Raw genomic sequence first — 22,486 nt, 5'->3', positions numbered from 1 at the left:
TAAACTCCTGAAATTGTCAGGTGAAACCACTGCTGATCTGACCCAGGGCAGTGATGAGCCTGCACACAGACAGGAGGTGCATTGGTTAGTCCTCTAGTGTGGTCAGAACCACCTGGAGCTTACCCTGCTCAAGACAGTTGAGATGACGGTGGACATCCAGAAACACTCTTGTCACTCCCAGCCCTCACCATCCTCAACAACCCTGTGTTTACTTAAAATCCCCTCTGGCCACCTTTCTTGCAAAGTAAGTTGGACCACACACAAAGTCACAGTTCAGAAGAAGGCCCAGCAAAAAAATATATACTTCTTGGAGCAACTCAAGAAGTACAACCTCCCATGAGCTGGTGGTCATCACCATTATTCAGTCTGTCTCCTGACCACATCCACATCCATCATGGTGTGGTTTGGCTTGTCCACAAAACAGGAAAGGTCCAAACTGCAACAAACAAGAAGGTTAAAAATGATCATCAGGACTGACCTTCCCTCCATCAACTACTTGTTCAGGTCTAGGTTTAGCAAAAGGGGAGCCGAAATCCCTGTTGACTCAAAGCATCCTGGACAGAATATATATATGTAAAAACAAACAAAAAGTATTTGTGATCATGATACATATTAACCCACTTTGTTTTGGAGAATTGGCTATCTCTAAAATGTATTTTACATGTTTTCAGTGTAGTTGTCTGGGTGTGTGTGACAGTGACAGAAATTTTTAATTGTACTTTTGCTGTCGTTTAATAGAAATCCAACTAAGGACAGGGTTTGCAAATTAGTCTGAGACTAGAAAACCTTTGCACAAAATAACAGTTGCTCTGTTTTTCACATGTAATATTACTTAATGTCCTAAATTAAATAAATTTGAATTGAATTGAATTGAGAGCAAAGCGGAACCAAAGTAAAACAAAATAAGAATATAACGGGTCCTTATTCTGATTATTAATTTGATCTCAGCAAAACGATGCTGATCTCAGAAAAAACACAACTCCCACCACCTGCAGGAAAGAAACATTGTAGTGACGTAGTACATCCTAAACCCTCCCCTGGTGCTCATTGGCTGAAACTGTAGGGCCGTGCTGCGTAATCCTGTTATCTGATTGGACAGACCAGCTGTCACTCATGTACGTACGTTTACGTCACCCTTAAGGTCAAGAGGAAAGAAGCATGGCCGCTGTGCTGAGAGGTTCTCTGTGCCTAGTAGGAAGGTGTCGGAAGCATGTTGACATTGCGTGCGGTACGGAAAGTTAATTAAGACTTTGTACATTCGTCCTGGCCTTTGCTACTTTTTTGAAAAGCACAGCAGTTAAATGAAGGCTATTTGCGACACAACAGTGGTTTACCTTGACATGTTTTGGGTAAAGTTCGGGATATTTTCCGCTGGAATGATTGTATCTGCTGTTCTGTGCCCTTATTTTACAAATTAAACATCGCGTTTTTGTTCACATTTACCTATTAGACTGTTTAGGAAGGTTGGTACTAGTATTTCTTAGTTTTAAAAGCCTATGTGATAGAAGTCGTCTACATTCCATCATGTGTCCTAAACTGTTGCCAGATAATTTCTTGGAATATTTTGTTGTCGGTAGCATAATTCGTAATTCTATACATGAAGTATCAAACATGCGCGGTCTTAATTTGCATAATATGGGATTTTGTGCATCTTAATATTTACCAATTTCATAATTTTGTTACAGTTTTCACACGGTCCATGGCCTCAAAAACACAAGTGGGGTTTGTTGGTCTGGGAAATATGGGAAACCCAATGGCAAAAAATCTGCTGAAGCATGGCTATCCTGTTATTGCAACAGATGTATTCCCAGAATCTTGTAAAGAGGTGCAAGAGCTGGGTGCTCAGGTAGTGTATGCTGAATATAGACTCACATTTATATTTCTGTATATATATTTCTGTGACATGTTTTGCAACATTAAATGTTTTTACTTTTGTTGTACAGATTGTAGACAATCCTGCAGAGGTTGCCGAAAAAGCAGATCGTATTATTACTATGCTTCCCTCTAGTCCTAATGTCATTGATGTGTACACGGGACCCAATGGCATTCTCAAGTACAATTTAATTTCTCTTTAAATGTTTACACTGAAGATCATTTGGTCGTACAATGAATTAATCTCATTTATTTATTTTTTTTCTCAACAGAAAAGTAAAGAAAGGATCCCTCCTGATTGACTCCAGCACCATTGATCCGTCTGTTTCTAAAGAAATGGCTGCGGCTGCTGAGAAGTTGGGGGCAGTTTTTATGGATGCACCTGTATCAGGAGGTACATTTCAATCAGATTTTTATTTTTTTAGTTGTGTAAAAAATATTAAAGTCATTGTCCAGCTGTTTAGGAATGTTAGTACTAGTATTTCTAGTACTAGCTAGAAATACTAATACTAGTATTACACAAGCGTATTTCTAGTACTAGCTAGAAATACTAGTACTAGAAGTTGAGTCAGGCCAGGTATTTCACACAAGCGATTTGCACACAAGCTTCTTGAAATATATGAAGTGGTCTTGATCCAGAAACTGTCCAGTCTGACAAACATGTCAGTTTAATTATATTACAAATCTTTTCATATGAAATTGTTATTTTACCACAATTTCTTTTAAATAAACAGATATGTAGACATGCATAATCTGTTTTAATGGAACTGAATTTTTAGTGGTGTAATTTGTCAGGTCTCTGTTAATTGAAGGAGACCAAGACCGACAAAGTACACTGTAAAACATAGGAAGATACTAAATGAAATATGTGTTGTGAAAAAATAGACAGACACCTGTTTGGGCATAGCTACTTATTAGGTGGACCTAATTCTCCTGCAGTCTACAAATGGGCATAACAGAATTTTTTTTCTGTTATGCCCATAACAGAAATTTTTTTCTGTTATGCCCATAACAGAATTTTTTTTTGTTATGGGCATAAGAGAAAATTTATGCCCATAAATTTTAATATTTATGGGCATAAATATTAAAATTTATGCCCATAAATATTACACCTGGTATTGTTCTTCAGCCCCAGCCAGCTTCATCTTTATTTGCATAGCCTGTGTAGTTCCTCCATGTTTTTCTTTTCTTTTTTTTTTTTTTTGGAGCCGCCTCAGTGGTGATAGCTGAGTCAGGCCAGATATTTCACACAAGCGATTTGATTGGTAACATTTGTTGTTTGGTCCCTTGGATTTACGTTACTGGATGAGTAAAGGCGGTAATTTTGGAAGAATGTGTACAGCACCAACTGGATGGGGCAACCCGCAGCAAATAAATATACCAAGAGATTTTGAAGAAACTTCCCAGCCAAGGGTAAAGACATAAAATGAAGTTCTTGGAGCATCGACCACAGCACCTGCACACTCGTAGATCGCACATGTTCCCACATTTCATGCCTACATGTTGCCAACAGAGACACGCCCATCTTGGCTAGAACCAAAACAGACATAAACCTGCTAGAGCGAGACTTGTTGATGTAGAAAGCGTCAAATATCCATTATCTAGGTAGCTGCAGAGTAACTGTAAGTCACGTAACATTTGAATTTTCTTCAAACAGTCTTTGTCAGTGGTTTAAACATAATCTTATTCTTTTGTTGTGATGTTTTTTTATGTGGAATGATGCCACTTCTGCACAAAATATGTTTTTCTGATACTTTTGGGAGACTATAAAGGGAAGTAAGTTCTCAGAGAGTCTCCAAAATTATGTGATAATGTTGTGTCAAAGAACTTTGAGTGATTCACAAATTTAAAAAATGTGATGTACTTGGTGTCTTGCAAAAATGTTGGTACTCCTTTAAACATGTATATGCTGTTTTACAACCACACATTTTCATTTGTTTCACTTTGATCTTATGTGACAAACACAAAGTAGTACATTGCTAATTGAAGCTGAAGTAAAATAATGCATGGATGTTTAGCCCCCTTAAGTCTTGTACTTCAAACAAAATATAGTACAGCCACTTCAGAAGTTATCTAATGAAGACACATAGTCCACCTGTGGGTAATTCAGTCTCAGAGTAAATAGAACAATTATATTAGGGCCTCAGGTACTTTGTAGAGAACATTAGTGAAGCAACACCATCAAATCAAGGAACACTCCAATCAGGTCTGGGATAAAGTTGTATGAAAAGTTAGCTTAGGACTATATTATGAAATGACATCTTACACAGCCTTGTTCAGTCAACTATTAGACATAGAAAGGGGCAAGGCACGGCTGCACCATGTCTTGACGTCCCACCTCAACTGACAGGCATGGGTAAGGAGAACGTTAGTCACAGAAGCAGTCGAGAGCTTTGAAGAACATGTTAACAGGACAACTATTTGTTCTGCACTCTAAAAAATCTGACCTTTATCGAAGCGTGGCAAGAAGAAAGCCATTGTTGATCAAAATTGAAGAAGACGTGCAGGCAGTTTGCAGAAGCCATGTAAGGGACACAGCAACTATTTAGTTGTAAAAGTGCTGAAGGCTATTAAAGCCTTTTGAATTGCCTTGTTGCTGAAGATGTGCTAGACAAATAAAATTCCCTTACTTTGCTTTGATGTGACTGATAACAGAGGTTACGGCGAAGCCACACTGAAGCTGACAATTTGAACAGAACCAAGGAAGAACCTAAACTGCAACTGTAGTCGATTCAGCTCCTGCTGAATATATTTACATGGACTAAATCCTTGTTCACACAGAGAATGTTTAATCTTTCCAACCAATATATCTGTAAAACATTTTCAGAAACAGCAAATGATTATTTCAAAGCGACCTATTTTAGAGTAGAATGACCTTTAATTGTCCTTTGGTAGTATTTCCATTTTTTTTTTTTTGTATCTGCCACAAATTGAAAAACAAATGAAAGCACACAGTGACACTCCAGCGTTTCCCCTATCATTACCCAGGGATGTTACCCGATTGCAATTTTCTGGCCGATATCTAAAAAACCTGACTGATTTTAGCCTACACCGATTTGTTTCTATAGATATAGCAACACACTTGCAAAGTTGGCAATTGTAGTCTGACTATTGATAATTGCAGCCCTCTCTCAGCCCCTTGTTGTTATAGAAAGGATTGGTGGATAAGATCGGCTTCACATGCAAGTATCGACCGATCGCCGATCACCCAGAATTTAAGAAATTGGGGCAGATGGATCTGCTCACCCCTAACAATCTATCCGTTGCCAGTGCAGTATTCCTTTTTTTTAAAGACTGCACTGGTTGCAAACAGTTTCTTATGTTTAGAACCCAAGTAAATCAAAGGTACCAATATCTATAAAGGACATTGACATTTATATCATTATCTTGTCTGCTGTTTTGCCAAAACTGGGATGTCACACTTCTAAATATTCTTTTTTTTTTCTAAATGAGGACTGAGTTGTCCTCTACTCACTGGCTGCCCAAATTAAATGAAATATGATCATATTGTGATAAAATTTTTTGCTCTAAATTAGAAAGTATCCTATGTCCCATCCCCTTCAAAAAAATTGCAGTATCAAGAAAGGATATTAGTATCTCTGACAAGTTTGAAATGTTCTTATTGTGACAGCCTTACATGTACATGCATTTAAATCAGGGTAGACAGCACAGTAATTTTATGTCCTGACATAAATCTCTGGTTCCCATGTTCTTTGTCTTGTCAGAGTAGTCTCTTTATGTTCAATTGAGGTTGGTCTGTTTTATGGCTGGCCCCTGAAGATTAGTAAAAATTTATTTCCTTCCTTCCCATGATGGCCCACATGAATTGGCATTTTTCCTGCAAAGGTCTGTTTGTGGTGGTAGTGATTTAACCACTGGAAACTAAACTGCATGTCATACTTACATCAATCCCAAGCTTTTGGTCCTTTTTAATAAAAATGTTTGAACAACTCAGTCCGTCACTCAGCGATTAAAAGAAATACAGTGGCAGTGGTTAAAGCTCAGACATAAAAGCACATGTGGAAAGAAGAGACTGCTATAATTAACTCAACATGTGTCTTAAAGATGTTTTTTGTTTCATGTTTAGTAGGCAGCTGTCTTTTTCTGTTGTCGAACATAGCTGGAAAAATAAGTTTTGAACACGGCACCAATTTTCTAAGTAAATAAATTTCTGAAGGTGTATTTGACATAAAATTCTCAGCACATATTGGTAACAACCCATCCAGCCCACACACGCAGATGAATAAACCGAATATTCCCACAGATTATGATTTAGAAACTGGAAAAGATTGAACATATGATGAAAAAATAGGTAGAAAATGGCATTGAAAGTCCTGACCCAAGCTGAAATATCTCGGTAATCAGAAATCCTGTCACTTAGTGCAAATTAATACCATTTAATATTAGTGGGGCCATAATCTGGAAGTGGAAGGAATATCATGACACCAAAAAACTGCTCACTACCAGGTGCTCCCCACGAGATTTTAAGAGAGGGGTGAAAAGAACCATTTAAAGAGTTGAGCAAGAGACAAGTATCATTTGTGGAGAGCTCTAGAAATAGCTGAAATTAGTAGGTACAATAGTTTCAAAGGAAAAATAAGCAATGCACTCAACCACCATGGCCTGTATGCACGCTCACCACAGACTTCACTGTTGAAGAAAAAGTATGTTGAAATGTGTGTAAAGTTTGCTGAACAACATTTAGACAAGCCTGTGAAATACTGGGAGGGCAGTCTGGTCAGATAAGAGAAACAAACTCTTTGGATATTAAAATACACACACCATGTATGTTTGGAGGTCAAAATGCACTGCAAACTATCCCAAAAACAACCTGCCAACAGTAAAGTTTGGAAGTGGCATTATTATATTATTATAGTATGGGGCTGCTTTTTGACGCACTACACTGGGAGAGAGTTCATATAATTGAAGTGGTACGACTTATTTGCATTTATGGACTCAACGGGTTGTTGCTGGCGATGATTTCATGTTTGCACCTTAGGAATATTTCCCTAAGGTGGGGAGATTGAGAGGTATTGATCATGTGTTAAATACTTCTCCTACCCTCTGTGCCTACTTTACAACATGTAGTTGCTATAAAATGACAGAGACTGAAGATGGAAAAAGGGATCATATTATTCATTTTGTTCTGCCAAATTTGTACATTCATATATGTTTGGGAGACAGTCGTGTTGAATGTACTTTCTTGAAGAATCTAATGACTAATTAAATTGACTAAATTACCTATTTAACAAGACCACCAAACAGGTTAGCAGTTTTCCATGACTCCATTGTAGCTTCTCTACCAGACGTCTAACATTTAATATTTTATGTAGGAATATCTCTAATGTTCACAGTGTAAATATTTTACCCTTAGACTTTAAATGAAGGTAGCTGTTTCTTCAGAAAAGAAGAAAAAAATCTGAAATACTTGCATCCATGTCAGACCCTTTCTTTGAGGTTAGTCAATTTTGCAGTAGGACTCTACAACTATAATAAAGATTTATATGCATATTTGCCCATGATTTGCCCTTGTTTCTGTCTTGATCTGCTGTGTGCTGCAGCAGGAGTTGTAACGTCTGCAAATCATACATTGATAGTCCCATCAATCACAAGGTTGTACATCTTATTGATAAAACGGCACATTAAACCTTTTCCAGGAGAACTGGTGCAACCCCTTGCCATTTGAGTGCATTTTGGACATGCTGTTACTACTTTGTCTTTTTCCCCCTGTACAACTGATTCCTTTAAGGAAAATAAGATGAATTTGACCAAAAGACAGATTGTGTAATTGTGTTTTTTGTTTATTTTTTATTTTTTTCAGGCGCTTTTGAGCTCAGAAACACAATCTATGCTACTTTTCTTTTAAGGCTAAGTCTTTCTGGAATTTAAATCAGTTATGTTGCCATAATTTATTTATTCCCCCCCCATTACCAATTGGAGTGAATCAAGATTGTTTTCTCATGACTCATTGACTATTTGGAAACTAAACTTACTGATTTAATTGTCTTTTATTTTCCAGATTCATTCTGTGGAACTATTGCATCAGAAATCTGATTTATTCTAGTTTCTCTTGTATTAGAAACATTTTTAGTGTGCTTTTCATACCTGCTAGACTTGACAGTGTGAAATGTTCCAACTCTCTTCATTTATTGTTCTGTTACTGACTAGACTCCTTCATTTGGATATATCTTGATTCATTTGTAGAATCTGATGTTTTTTTGTTAAATGTAGATGTTGAGGATAAACTCTGAAGCTGGTGTTGATCCTCCTTCTTTTATATGCGTTGCCTTCTGCAACACTTAGCTCATTGTTTCTGTCCATTAATGCAAAATGCTTCGAGCAGTTTTTGTCTGAGGATTAGGGAAGGGGAAACTTTTAACACTCACCTTGGCACTTCTCCACTGGCTTCCTGTAAACTTAAGGATTAATTATAAGACTTTGCTGGCTAACTCTTTGGCACCCATATGTTTTGCACCTGGTTATTGTATAGTGTCAAGATTTTAACCCTGTACGAACCTGAGCCAGAACCAGCTGTTCCTACATTTAAATGAAAAGCAGCGTGAGAACAGACAGTCAAATTTTCTTTTCCTGCATCAGTTTTTTTCAGGTCTTCCACAGACTGCACAACTGCTTAAAAAATGGTTTGAGTCACTGAGTCAAACCATTTATCTAGTGTGTGTGTGTGTGTGTGTGCGTGCGTGCGTGCGTGCGTGTGTGTGTGTGTGTGTGTTATTGGTAATGACTACATCTAAACAATTGAGATTGAATTTGGATGACAACCTTTAACTTCAATTCATGCATATATGTGCATCTGTGCTTACAAATGTTACAAAAATGTTTTTCAATTACTGTCATACTTAGACTTATTGGCAACATGTGGTTATTATTTTACTGGCATTATAAATGTAAAAGTATTTTTGTTTTTAAAATAAAAGCAATACTAAAAGTAAAGTAAAATAGTGTTAATTTTGCTGAAGATTTTGTTGCAAGATTTTCTTACCAGCTATTTATTTTTTGTTAGTTTTGTTTTTTAATAGAGGGTTATTTTATTCTGAAAAATCCACTGTCAGGAAGAGACGGTTTTTTTCTTATTCTTTTTAGATTAAGACATTTTTGCACAGTTTGTTTTTCTATGTTTTCTGTAGTGTATATTTAATTTTTTTTCTCTAGCACATTACAAAATTGTTGGATATGACTCTATGACTGGCTAATAGATAAAATTACATCAAATTAATCCGAATGATTAAAAGCATTAAGAAAGAGAGAGAAAATATGGTCTGTGAATTAGTTTGATCCACTTTGGGGTTTTTTTTTTTTAATGAAATGTAAACTTCATATAAACTACATAAACATGCAACATATGAGACTCGGAACTGTTCCTTTAAAACTTTTATTAGCAATTTAAGTTTTACCTAGTTGATGCTGTGTGCTCCTTTTTTGATTCAGTGTTAATTTTGGCTAATGAAACCTGGCTTTATCGTCATAGCAACGTGTGCAAACATGCTTTATTTTTCTTCTCTAGGTGTGGGCGCTGCCAGTTCAGGTAAACTGACTTTCATGGTCGGAGGAGCGGAGGAGGAATTTACTGCAGCCAAAGAGCTTCTCAGCTGCATGGGAGCTAATGTGGTTTACTGCGGTCAAGTTGGAACGGGACAGGTGTGATTACCTTCCTAGTGTTGGTCCAGTTTCATGGAGTTTCCCTGTTCATAAAACAACCTTTTAGTAAGATAAATATATATCGTATGTGTGTGATAGTCAGTTGTTGACCAAGGACATTTTCTCACAAACGCCAATAATCTTGAGTATTTTGGTTTTTAAATGCTTTTATGTGCTCATATGATTACAGGCTGCAAAAATTTGTAACAACATGCTTTTAGCCATAGGAATGATTGGAACCTCAGAGACAATGAACTTGGGAATCAGGTAGATAATAATAATAATAATAATAAACATTATTATTGGATAATTAAGTATGTTCATAAGTAGCTAAAATATAATCCCTGCAGCACATTCTCTTCACCCACAGACTTGGACTAGATCCAAAACTTTTGGCCAAAATATTAAACATGAGTTCAGGCCGCTGCTGGTCCAGTGACACCTACAACCCAGTGCCAGGAGTCATGGAGGGAGTCCCATCTGGAAACAACTACCAGGGAGGTTTTGGCACACAGCTGATGGCTAAGGTCAGTTTATTCACCACGCATTCACAAATAGGGGGGATGGGGCTGTTTTTATGGTCATTTTGGTAAACTAGATGCTGGGTTTGAGCTGTGGGGTCATATATGTTAAATTTAAATAACTGTTTTTTTTTGTTGCATTCTCACAACTTTCTGCAACAAGCAGCCAGACATGGTCTTTTTAAGTCAGAAATTGAATGAAAACTGATCTGATGAGATGTAATTATGTAACGACTCCTGTATTTTTATATTTTGAATCTTTCCACAATTCTACACACAGCTTATTTTGAGCTATTGTTTGATTAGAAACTTTTACCTAGTATCAAATTTATAATTCAGCCCTGCTGTGTTAAAACGACTTGACTGAATCAGTGCATGTTTCACCACAAAGTTACCAAAATAATCCAGACGGGGTTATTTGTAATATATCTGTATAGTACTTTTTTTTTTCTTTTTTTTTTATAGTGTAGACGTTTCTTTTCCATTAAAGTAAACATTTATTTGATGCATAGTCGATTTTTCATTTTAATATGTCTACTCTAATTTTATGAAAAGTCTATTAAGAATTAAATTTAATTTACTCTGGAAAAACACTTGAAGCCATCCAGTAAACTAGTTGAGCTACTTTCAGACAGAGCACGCTGTGGCGTGTGTGTTACGGCTTGTGGTTTTGTTTTCTGAATGAAATTTTAAGTCCTGTTGGTTTTTCTAATGTATGTTTGATTTACATTCTCTCCTTCTCCCCTTCTTTCTTTCCTTCCTTCTTAGGACTTGGGTCTGGCACAGAACACAGCCACCAACACGAGGACTCCTGCCCCGCTCGGCTCCTTGGCCCACCAGATCTACCGTATGATGTGTGCGCGCGGTTATGCCAATAAAGACTTCTCCTCCGTGTTCCAGTTCCTGCGTGAAGAGGAGGGCCAGTAACATCCGCTTCCACCACCCCGTCCACGACGTTGCCACGTGCCTCGCCCTGCACAGGACTAACATAGCGTGTAGTTACGGTGTATTGTGACACAGAGACTTTATTTCGGCAGAAAGTTAGGAAATGCGTGAAGCCCTAGATAACTACAGCACAGTCTGACGGGTCACTTGAGCACTTCTGTAATGTTGGAAGTTAAACTTCAGCTGTGATTAAGCTTTTATATATATATATAAGACACTCCTTTCTGTTTAAATCCCATGTCAATTGTCACTTACATGCAGAGGGAAAATCCCTGAAAGTTTGATTATATTACTATGTGAAGGCTGAATAACTGCAATATGGTTTTAGTCTCTACATATTTATCATGTTTTTATTTCTTTACAATGGTTTTTCTGTTCACACTAGGATTTTCTGTTGACTTTGGAGTTGTTGCTTTTAAATGTACTGTGCTGTTGGAGAATAAACACAAAGTACTCATTGTCTTGAGCTTCCTACCAAATAATTTAGCCCATGCCTTCTTCTATTGGTGTTTTTCTTTGAAGGTGAACATGACGGAAATAAGTAAAAGGTATTATTATTGTAATTATTTCCGCAACTAAAATGATCTTTGAAGAATGCTGATATTGTTACTACCAAATTTAAATGCTATTACTTTATTGCCAAAAATAACTTCATTATTTATTAGAATGAGTTGAGCCTTTAGCTTGTCTGAAAAGCGTGCAGTTTTGCAGCGAGAGGATATCTCACGCCACTGGAGACATCCTCACTCTCTGCCACGTTTGTCCACAAACTTGAGTTTCATCTGAAACCTTTTGGACAGTTTTTTGAAAATTGCATGTAATTTACATGTTGCCTCCCACTGAAATCAGACACAGCATAGCATGCACACACACGCATGTGTTGGCCAGAGAAGAACTGCAGCATGTTTCTGATCTGCTTTACCAATAACTGCTGAGAGGCCAAGGTGCCAAGGGTCATGCGATCACAAGACAGAGCCATAAAAAGTCCATTAAGCACTGTAGGCTAAGAGCTGTGCTGTCATCTGCTTAAACAGAGAAGTACTTTGGTCTCGAGCCTGCAGCAGATTGTGACACACGGATCATCTGTTGCCGCCGTGGCACGTCAAGCCAAAACAACTTCCCTTTATAACAACCTTGTGCACTCAGTGGTATGTGTGAGGTTTCAGATTTGCTGTGATATTTGGGACTTTTGCCATATGTATGAGATTATGCTCACAGACTGATGAGATTTAGGGAAATGAACGTGAACGCAGCTAATTTCTCCCCCTGGTTTCTGTGCAGCTCCCTGCCATGTGTTAACTTGCTGCAGGGAAAATGCTTAAATTGGCTTCATACACTGGGCTGTCCAATTCTCGCTCAAAAGACTTAAAAAAAAAACAACAAAAACTAATGTATTAAAAACATTGTGGAAATAGTAGAGAATATCAATGGCTTTTTTTTTTTTTGCAACTTGGTCAAAGACAAACTAGGTCAAAATACGCTGTGTTTTTTTTAATGTGACTATTATAGATATCCCAGTGTTGTAGGAACCCCTTAGAATTTGTTTTGGGAGCACCGTTGTGGTTTACACCATACATATGTCTAAATAAAAAAAAAAAAAGCAGCATTGAATAAATTGCAGGCACACACACACTGTTATTTCTCTGACTTTGTCTGAGTTTAATGCGGATTGTAAGGTTTTCTGCCCAAAGCAGCGAGTTCCTGGAGGCGAATCAGTGTATTAAAACAAAAACCTCTTTGCATCTTGAAGACATTTTCTGTTACTTATTAACAAATCCAGTAATAAGAGGCGTGCTGGTGTGGCGTGCTCACTGTAATTAAATATAGCTGTATGTGTTACTTACCAGATGACACCACCTGATTACCTGATGCGAGATTAAAGGACTTTTTAGGTGTGTGTGTGTGTGTGTGTGTGTGTGTGTGTGTGTGTGTGTGTGTGTGTGTGTGTGTGTGTGTGTGTGTGTGTGTGTGTGTGTCACTGCTTTCTTGTCAGACTTCATCGCAGAAAATTGTGCTATGTCGATAATTAAGAGAATAAATACAAGTAATTAAAAAATAAAATAAAATACAACTTTGACATACTCTGTAAGCTGTAGTGCATTTGTCTGGAATAAAACTAAAAAAAACTAAAAAGAACATGTCTTGAGTGATGAAACCTGGAATTAATTATTTTACAGTGATTAAAGCCATTTTGATTATATCAAAAATATTTCAGCTTGTTTGTGACATGATATTTTGTTTTTTTGTTTTTCCAGAATAATGTTTGTGACGGGCGGGGTGGGGGTTGGAGTGTGTGTTTGGACAGGCTCGTCCAGGAAGCCATTCATTCAAGAACCGCCTCTGGAGTCCAGACTGCAACGTTTTTCACTGTGGAGTTGGAAAACGGGGGCAATTTCTACTTCTTCATTAATCAATTTGTAGCTGCACTGTGGGGGAAATGTGGCTCTATAGCGCAGGCAAAACGCAGCACACAATGTTGAACTAGCAACCTTAAGACATATCCACGCTAAGATTACAGATTACATTTAAAATCATAATCAAGTATGAATTTCAAGTTTAAACGCATTTTGCACTAATTAAATTTCTATTCAAAAAGTTTTAAAAACAGATGTTAAAGTAGACGAATTCCTGACGAGCGTAACAACAAATTTAGAGTTTTGCTATTCTCTGTGAAGAGCCAAGCTCCTTTGAGATCCCCTCATGGACTTCTAGCTCAAATCAACACTTTTTTCACGTGTTTTGTGCCATCTGCAGTTTTGAAGTCCCAAAACGCGCCGGTTAGGTTGTAAATGTACACCCTGAATTTAGCCTTTCTCACGAAACTAGACTGATTGTTAAAAGCTCCATTAAATATATATATATATTTTTTTTTTCCCCCAGTATCATCTATTTATATTTTTATTAATAATCATACGGGTCTTTACGTGCAGACAAATCCACACGTTTTCATTTTAACTTTTCGGTTTGCATGGGTATACATAACAGCTTCTAAAATAAATAAATAAGTAACTGGTGAAATTGGGACTAAAATTAAGTGGGTCAATTCAGAAATTCAGAGCCAGCCCAAGGCACTTGAGAACTAAGCTGCAGCTTATTAACCTAATCAAAAATATGACTCCAAAGTGTTTAACACAGAATGTCTTAAAAAGTTTCATTTGTACTTATACTGACCTTAGATTAGTCTGCTTTTGAGCTGGTTTCGAATGTTTATAAATAGTCTATTTAAAATAGTTTTTAAAATAGTGTTTAAAAACTATTTAAATATCCATAAATGTTGAATACTTTTAAATCCAACATATTCGTTGGTTTTAAACAGAAGTCACAATCATACGGAGAAAACTATTTACGGGAGATTTATATAAACATTCGCAATTTTTTCCACGCCAATTTAATACTGTCTGCTTGTTGTGTCTCCGTCGAAGTCACGTTTTACGTTCACGGTTACTAATGATTAAAAAGCTGCAGTTTTCGGTGATTGTTCGAACGCACAATCAATTAAATACCAAATCAGATAGGTCAGAAACTAGAGATTTGGTCGATTTAAATTTATGTGGCTAAAAAAAATGAAACCAGGGGTGTTAAAATATTAATTTTAATATTATTTATCTTCTTGGGATCCCGTCCAGCGGGCCAGATGCAGATCAATTCATGTTCCTTCCTTTTTTTTATATGTACCGTTTTCGTTCAGAACCCCCCAAACATTTTATGCATGCAAAAACTACATTTTAAAACTGTGAATTAATTATTGTATTTTTTTTTATCAGTTTAAGTGGCAGCTCAAATAACAGTTTCTAGTAGCTGTTTCGTTCATTTTTAACTGAACGATTTTCTTTTTCATCAACTTGTCTCTGATCATTTCTGTGGACCCAGCACTATTCCTCGACTGCTCTTCAAGCTTAGATAAAAAAAAAGAAAATAAAAGTGCGACTCCCCCCCCTCCCCTCAAAAATGCGGCGTTTAGGTTGTTAAATAAAAAGAAGCAGGTTTAGGGTCATTATCGCAGTGCAATCAAAATCAGACACAAACCGATAAAGAAAAGAGTATTTAAAAAGTTTTAAGCCTCTTTCGCCCCCCCATTCCCTGAAATGTGGGCTACGCCTTCCGGCCTACAAGCTATGAACTTGAGCCATAAAGATTTACAGCCTCAAAAGGTGGGAAAACTCCATTAAAATAAAAATGGGTGCTCACATTTATTTGGTTCTGCATTCCCCTGCTTGTGTGCTCTCGGGAGAAAATGAACTTTGAAGCGACAGCTTTTAAGCCATCTCCGTCAGATCTTTGCTTCACGTCTTCCACCCCCCCCCGATTATTTTAACTTTGCAGATTCACCCCCAAATTAAAAAAAAAAAAGACAGGAGTCACTGGCATTATTTTTAGTGTCGGTCTGAGTCACTTTATTTTCACTTGTGCGTTTTCACCACTCACTCCTAAATCTGTGTTGGAAAAAAAAAAAAAGAAGAAAAAAGAATAGGGGTTGCATTAAAAGGAGCCTGATCTGTTGCTCTAATCTCCTCCTCTGTCCTTCCTGACTGGACTGCAACTTTCAACTTGACCTTGGCCTCCGGTCGCGTCTCTGACTTGCAGAGGGGAGGAGGAGGAGGAAGAGGAGGAGAAGGGCGACCATTTGTGTAATGTTTACGTTCATCTTGCATACTCGCTTCCTAATCCCAGAGCCACAATAGCGGATGGTATTATTATATTTAAAGAAGGATTTTATTGACGTATAAAATCTCCCAGGCTCTGGACCACCCCCCTATCTGAATAATGTAATTAAAGAAACCCAAAAATTCGCCAGAGGAGCTGTAACCAGTGGAGACTGTAAGATCCCACACAGGAAAAACGCCTCTGGGCATATTTAGAACACTGTACCCATATAACTGAGAAACAGTACATCGTATAAACAGCTCTCTGGAGTTTTTTTTTTTTTTGTTTATTTGTTTAGCTATTTAGTGGATATCGAGCATTTTATTATTATTATTATTATTATTATTATTATTATTATTATTATTATTATTATTATTATTATTATTATTATTATTATTATTATTATTATTATGAGATTTTCCAGCAAACGCTGTCATGTTATATCTATTTTTGTCAGATGACAGTTTGCTTGTATGATTAAATCTGGGGCAAAATGTCCATGACCCTTTTGAAGAATACACAAAAAAGAATATGAGCGAAATTTTGGTGCAAAATTTTGACCATAATAAAGAGGATAAGTTAAATGGGAAACTTATATTTTACTTTTTTTAAGTGTTCTCGCTTTCCATATATTTTCAGGAAGTGTAGGTTTTGTTTTGGGTGTGTGTGTTTGTGGAACAAAGATAACAAAGCCATACCAGCAAAGTAAATATTTGCATTTAAAAAGCTGTTTAAATTATTTATATATGTTTAAAAAAACGACAAAAACAAACTCGCATTTTTTTTTTTTTCTGTTTAGATTCTGTGAAACAGAGTGGCTGTATATCTATTTAAAGCTGCGTTCAACCTATCACTGCTGCACCCAAACAAATTTTACACTCCCTTCTGTGAAAGTTGTCTGCAAACTAAAATTGCTTGTTTGGTGGTCAAACTGGAAACGTGCCGAGAGCATCGCACTATTTTATTTGTTTTTTTTTTTTTTTGCTCCAAAAATGTATTTAAACCGTCAATTTTGATTTAAGGCACGAACAAATGGTCGATAGCGCCAAACACAATTAAACCCATGACATCACATCTAGATGGTTCGCTCCTTAAAATAAGAAGATGCCAAACTGCTCATATCAGTGCGCACCGACGCCACCGAGCACCACACATCTGTGCGCAACACCAAAACATGGAAAGAGTTTGATTTAACACTTCATTTTTATTGTAAGCATATATTAAAAAAAAAAAAAAAGCTATCTTAAAAATTCACTCTGAACCTAATATATACAATGATGTTCAACGAAACCAAAATCAATTAAACACATGGCATATTTGGTGTTTGAAATAAGGAGATACCAAGTGTATAATTGCGCACCAACAACGAGAAAATAAAAAAAAAGAAAAAGAAAAACATAATTTTCGGTCTTGGCACACAAATGATAAACTGAATCTCCGTCAATAATAATTTATGTGATGAAATAGCAAACAAATAAAAACGTGTCGATCGGCATGAGATTTCAAAATCAATTTCAGATCCGAAAAAAAAAACCCCAAAAGAAACAAAGCATAGTGTCTTGGCATACAGATCGAAGAAGTCAGTGTCTTTGCAAACACAGAGCCCTATCGGTATTATCAGATGTCGAGACGTTTATCATCTCCTTTGCATATCACGTGTTTGGCCTTGGCCAATAACCTCCCGATCTCAGAGCACTCTGGTGTGCTGGTATCGTTACTCAGCCCTGGGTCCCTGTCTCGGCTCAGTCGAGGGGATTTATGAAAAAGAGCTGCTCCTCTCCTCCCATGTAGGACATGCTATGACCGCCTCGTTACTCCTCGGCTCGCCCTGGATCGACCCGGTCATGTTCCTTTACGACGGCGGCTCACAAGAGGAGAGAAGCAAGAACATGGAAGGCTTCACAGGTGGGAACTTCGCAGCAAACCAGTGCAGGAATCTGTTGGCGCATCCAACCTCACTGGCTCCCAGCACCACCTACGCTGCAAGCGATGTGCCAGTCTCTGGGGTGGGGGAGCCTGGCAAGCAGTGCAGCCCCTGCTCTGCCACTCAGAGCTCGCCCAACGCTTCTCTGCCCTACGGATACTTTGGCAGCGGGTACTACCCGTGCAGGGTGTCACACGGCGGCGTCAAGGCGTGCGCGCAGCCCTCCGGTTATGGAGAGAAATACGCGGACTCTTCAGTCTCTGGTGAGGCGAAGGAGTTTGCCTTCTACCAGGGATATTCCTCCAGCCCCTACCAGGCCAGCTACCTGGATGTGCCGGTGGTACCTGCGCTGAGTGCGCCACCCGAGCCAAGAGAGTCTCTGCTGCCCATGGAGCCCTATCAGCCCTGGGCCATCACGAATGGGTGGAGTGGTCAGGTTTACTGCACCAAGGAGCAATCGCAGGCAAACTCTCTGTGGAAATCATCATTACAAGGTATATTAATAGGTAAAGATTCAGTTCAAATAAATTGCATGGGTTAATGCAAAAATCTTATTTTTGAGCAAAAAAAAAAAAAAAGTTGTACATTTAATTCTGCAGTCGTTTGTTTTCTGGAGTATAATGCTGCATTTCTTTTTCACCCACAGACTCCTTATCTGGTGGTATGGACAGCTCGGTCCGTCGTGGGAGAAAGAAACGCGTGCCATACACAAAGGTGCAACTCAAAGAATTGGAGAGGGAGTACGCCACCAACAAATTCATCACCAAGGACAAAAGGAGACGGATATCCGCGCAGACGAACCTGACAGAGAGACAAGTGACGATCTGGTTCCAGAACAGGCGCGTAAAGGAGAAAAAAGTTGTCAATAAGTTCAAGAGCTCTAGTTAGCTCTGGAGACATTCCCGAGACGTGGAAGGCGGACATGGGTGCGCTTTCAACAGTGGAAGAAAAAAAGAAAAGAAAAAAGAAAAAGATAGAAAACTGTGCTATAATTTATTCCATTTATGAACTGTTACACACTGTCGCCGGAACGGCTCTGGTTTGAACTATAACGTTTCCTTCCTCGTTTTAATTGGAACCAGTCCGTGGGGCCTGTTGGCAGAAGGTCGGAAGAGATCTAGAGTTTGAAGCGATTTTGCGGGACGTTTCAGTAGTCACCATCCTGACGAGCATTGTGACAACTATTCTGCGTTGACATGGGTGAACCACCAGCAAATTGTGCTCATTTTCCTTTTAATAAGAAAATATACGGCTGAAGCGCACGAATAATAATAATAATAAATAAAACAAAAACAAAAAAACAAACAAAAAAAACTTTTGGTTTCAGACTGTGGTAAAGAGTAACAAAAGCAGGTTATTATCATGAAATTACTAGAACACATTTGTAGTATTTGTATCCGAATATTTAGCTCCATCCCCAATTTGAGAAATGAATTTTTCTATAAAATCAGCTTTCATCACGTCTTTCATTCTCAGCGGGTTACCTATGAAACTTTACCAAGCGTTTCATTAGGATTTCCAATGTTTCAATCAAAGGCGCCTTCGGAACCTTTTCAGAGGGGTGGCCAGATGGTCTCCGCTGATAGTCTTGGCGTGGGACACTGAAACCAAAAGCTTCAACAGAATTTTATTTTTATTGTGCAATCGTTAGAAATACGGGGGAGGGAGAGGGGAATAATCAAAGATGGCACACCATGAAACACCAGAACGGACATACAAATAAATTATTTATAAAAAAAATAAATAAAACAAATTAAAATATGTTTTGCTTTTTCTCTCTTGTGCGGAATTCATTTTAAAAAGATGAGGGGGTTACCCGCAAACATGTAACGAAGGCCTCTGGCACCTTTGCCCCGACCCCTTGGTGGCGCCACTGATTTTAAGAGTTTGTCAGTTTGTCTGAAAAAGGCATGTACTTGCCTTTTTTCCCTATTGCTCCCGCATTTACATTTTGTCCTCCTGCTTACTTTTCAAGAAGAAGAAAAAAACTCAACATAACTGGATGAACTACACCAAAACATGTGTAAATATTTTATGTACAGCCGAGTGCGTTTCCAGTTTCTTATTCATAAACCAACGTTTTCTGGCAATATATGTTTGACAGACTCTATAAGTGCACTGCTGTCACTGGGGTTTCATTTATCTTTCTGTTTCATGAGAAAATTCGAATAAAGTGATTGACTGCGGTTTCAAATGAAAATATGATTTATATTGCCTGGTATGACGATGGAAGTGTTAACAGGCCAACAGTTTGATTCAGGTCCCAGTATTTATCTCAGAGACTCTGTGTCGCCATCTAGCGGCGAATCTTTGTCAGCGCAGTTTTCCTGTCTGGGCTGCGGTTCTAGAATCTGTAGCTGTTTTTGTTGGGCGCTCCTCAATTTGCCAGTTCTTACTCTACTTAAGGTCTTTCCTATAATGGGGAGGTTTTGTAAGTTGGTTTACTGCATTGAAATGTAGTTACATGACCTCAATAAATAATATATATCAGCAATAAGTTGCTGGGATTTATTTCGGTTTGACCAATGTAACACTTAAGAGTCGACCATTTTACACGGCTCTTACAACGTAACCAAACATCAAAGGTACGAGTATACAAACGGCGAAATTACATTGCAACACCTGAACTACAGTAACATTGAATAAATTATAATACTATTGGAAAGTTCATTTATTTCACTGACTCGATTTACTAAGTAGAACACATTACAACAATTACACACAGACTGGTGATGACTATAGTCATGATTTTCTTCTTACAGTTAATAAAACACAACATTTAATATTAGAAGATTACATTAGACTGATACAAAATATTGTTATTCATAAATGTGGGCTTTATGGAAAGCATGCTAGAGTTCTGCTTGAGGGTTGTTATTTTCAAAATGTAGGCTACTTGCAATCTGACAAACTGACAAATCGGAACGTATTAAAAAAAAATCACAAATGCATTCATATATCCTATAATTGAGATTTTTTATTTTTTATTTTTTAGCACTATGATTCATCAAACTATAACCACCCACGAGTGACACACGAAGGTTTGGAACATGGGTGTGAAACGATTGTTTTACAAGCTACATAATGGAAGCAGAAAGAAAATGGCAACATGCAAGCATGAACTCTAAATAAAATCTGTATTAGTAAAGAGAGGAATTGATTGAGTCACTCATGTTATTTTTGGAGATTAGATTTCCTTTTTTTCTTCAGTGACAACAGTATTATATCCTCCTGACTACCAGTAGTTCATTTTTGTCCTCAGTAGAGGACATTTCTAAACTTGAATATCTCCCAACCCCCTGCATTCTACTGAATTAATTCCTTTTGGTATCTGAAGAGGACATTTAGGGCTTTTCAATGATACCACATGTGAAGCGGTGGGACTTTTGTACGTATCTTTTTCTAATTCATAAAAATGGCATTTATTTAACACATTTTATGGGAAGAGACAAAGTAAGTGCATAAAACATTTTATTACCTTACAAAGACTGTGGGATTTAAAAAAAAAAAATGGTGATTGGACAATATTTTTTTTCCTGGTAGTCAGGAGGATAAGATTTATTTTATTCTGATGCTTAACCAACTGTATGTGTATTCTAACATATCTTTAAGCTAAGAAAACCTCCATTGAGAAATAAAAGGAACAAAACTCTGTTACAACCATTCATTCTTCCGGTATAGTGAAAATAAAAGAAATCTTAGATAAAATATGGATCATCTCAGTTTATATAATAACATACTTAATAAGGGCACATTGTCGTTCATCTAAACTCAGAAGACAGTGATATGGATGGCTTTTATCAAAGTTTGGTGCTCAATTATAAATACACTGGTAGGGTGTTTTATATTCTTCCTTCTTATCAGAAAACCTCTACATAAATATTACATCCTAACTGCTTTCACTTAAATCTTGATGTGACAATGTTCCTCTTTGACCTTGCTGCTACGTTATTGTTTTGTGTCATTGCTCCCCCTACTGGTAAGTCAGGTAATTGCATCTCCTACCCAAACATGTAGGCCTTAACTCTCCAAGCACTGGACGCCCATGAACATGCTTTTATGGCCATTTCAGGTGGGTCAGTAGCTCTCTTTATGTAGCCCAGAAAAAAACATTCTGAAAAGCTGACTTTTTTAAGCTACACACATTGTTCAAATTAGGCCTAAATACAGATGTCGAAAGCGAGACTTGAGCAGCCCATTTGACCACCTCCTTAACTATGTTTAATGATCGGTAAAGGCCTTTAACTTTAATAGTAACTTCATCTTTTCTATGTCTGTCCAACCAATTGAGCCTTAAAACCAGAAGTAATCATTATTAGGATGCAGCAGCAGCAGAAACATGTCTAAAGATAAGAACCAGTAAAATGCGTCAATGTAACTATGAATTTATTTATTTATTTTTTTTGTTATTTCTTCCTATAGGAGAAACACTACACATTTTTATACCATTCATTAAGTAACACATTTGTTAATGTTTTTGCGTTTTCTTGTTGGTGATTCCGAGAGGACCTAAAGGCTGATCTCTTCAAATAAAATGAAGTGTACTGAAAAATTAGTCACACTGTTTAGAGAAAAGTGCGGTTTATTTATTTTTTTACTTACAGAGTGCTCGGAATAAGTCACATCTTCAGTATTTTTCAGTTCGTTTCCCTGCGTTTGTCTTCTTTATAACACCTCCCATTCAGCTTTTGTTTTCCTTCACTAGTTTCTATAAAATTATACAACCAATTAGTCTCTAAGACTTTAAACAATGTGGTTAGAGCACAACAAAGAGGCAATATTTGACAAAATAAAAACTGAGAAATATAAGACGAAAAGGTTTCAGCCTGTATTTAATTTAATTTAATTTAATTTAATTTAATTTAATTTAATTTAATTTAATTTAATTTAATTTAATTTAATTTAATTTAATTTAATTTAATTT

General features: G+C 37.3%; 2 protein-coding genes across 2 annotated transcripts; both read left to right on the top strand.

Moving 5' to 3' along the window:
• Nucleotides 1–1,119: 1,119 nt before the first annotated feature.
• hibadhb (3-hydroxyisobutyrate dehydrogenase b) lies at nt 1,120–11,456 on the top strand. The gene is made up of 8 exons (XM_008432497.2): nt 1,120–1,228; nt 1,686–1,846; nt 1,944–2,053; nt 2,145–2,266; nt 9,395–9,528; nt 9,719–9,795; nt 9,899–10,055; nt 10,818–11,456. The coding sequence occupies exons 1-8, from the start codon at nt 1,159–1,161 to the stop codon at nt 10,974–10,976; spliced, it is 990 nt and encodes a 329-aa protein (XP_008430719.1). The 5' UTR covers nt 1,120–1,158; the 3' UTR covers nt 10,977–11,456.
• Nucleotides 11,457–16,652: 5,196 nt separating this feature from the next.
• On the top strand, nt 16,653–20,245 carry hoxa13b (homeobox A13b). The gene is made up of 2 exons (XM_008432498.2): nt 16,653–18,056; nt 18,209–20,245. The coding sequence occupies exons 1-2, from the start codon at nt 17,438–17,440 to the stop codon at nt 18,448–18,450; spliced, it is 861 nt and encodes a 286-aa protein (XP_008430720.1). The 5' UTR covers nt 16,653–17,437; the 3' UTR covers nt 18,451–20,245.
• The last annotated feature ends 2,241 nt before the right edge of the window (nt 20,246–22,486 follow it).

The sequence above is a fragment of the Poecilia reticulata genome, linkage group LG16 (genome assembly GCF_000633615.1).
Source record: "Poecilia reticulata strain Guanapo linkage group LG16, Guppy_female_1.0+MT, whole genome shotgun sequence".
NCBI classification, from domain to species: Eukaryota; Metazoa; Chordata; class Actinopteri; order Cyprinodontiformes; family Poeciliidae; genus Poecilia; species Poecilia reticulata.
The sequence above is the reverse complement of the archived record's forward strand: the minus strand, read 5'-3'. Positions and strand labels throughout refer to the sequence as shown.

Excerpts from the sequence above, each read along its gene's own strand:
- hibadhb (XM_008432497.2), top strand. The coding sequence starts at position 1,159 with ATGGCCGCTGTGCTGAGAGGTTCTCTGTGCCTAGTAGGAAGGTGTCGG. Across the intron at positions 2,054-2,144 it reads GGACCCAATGGCATTCTCAA|AAAAGTAAAGAAAGGATCCC; the intron begins GTACAATTTAAT and ends TTTTCTCAACAG. Across the intron at positions 10,056-10,817 it reads GCACACAGCTGATGGCTAAG|GACTTGGGTCTGGCACAGAA; the intron begins GTCAGTTTATTC and ends CTTCCTTCTTAG.
- hoxa13b (XM_008432498.2), top strand. The coding sequence starts at position 17,438 with ATGACCGCCTCGTTACTCCTCGGCTCGCCCTGGATCGACCCGGTCATG. Across the intron at positions 18,057-18,208 it reads GTGGAAATCATCATTACAAG|ACTCCTTATCTGGTGGTATG; the intron begins GTATATTAATAG and ends TTTCACCCACAG.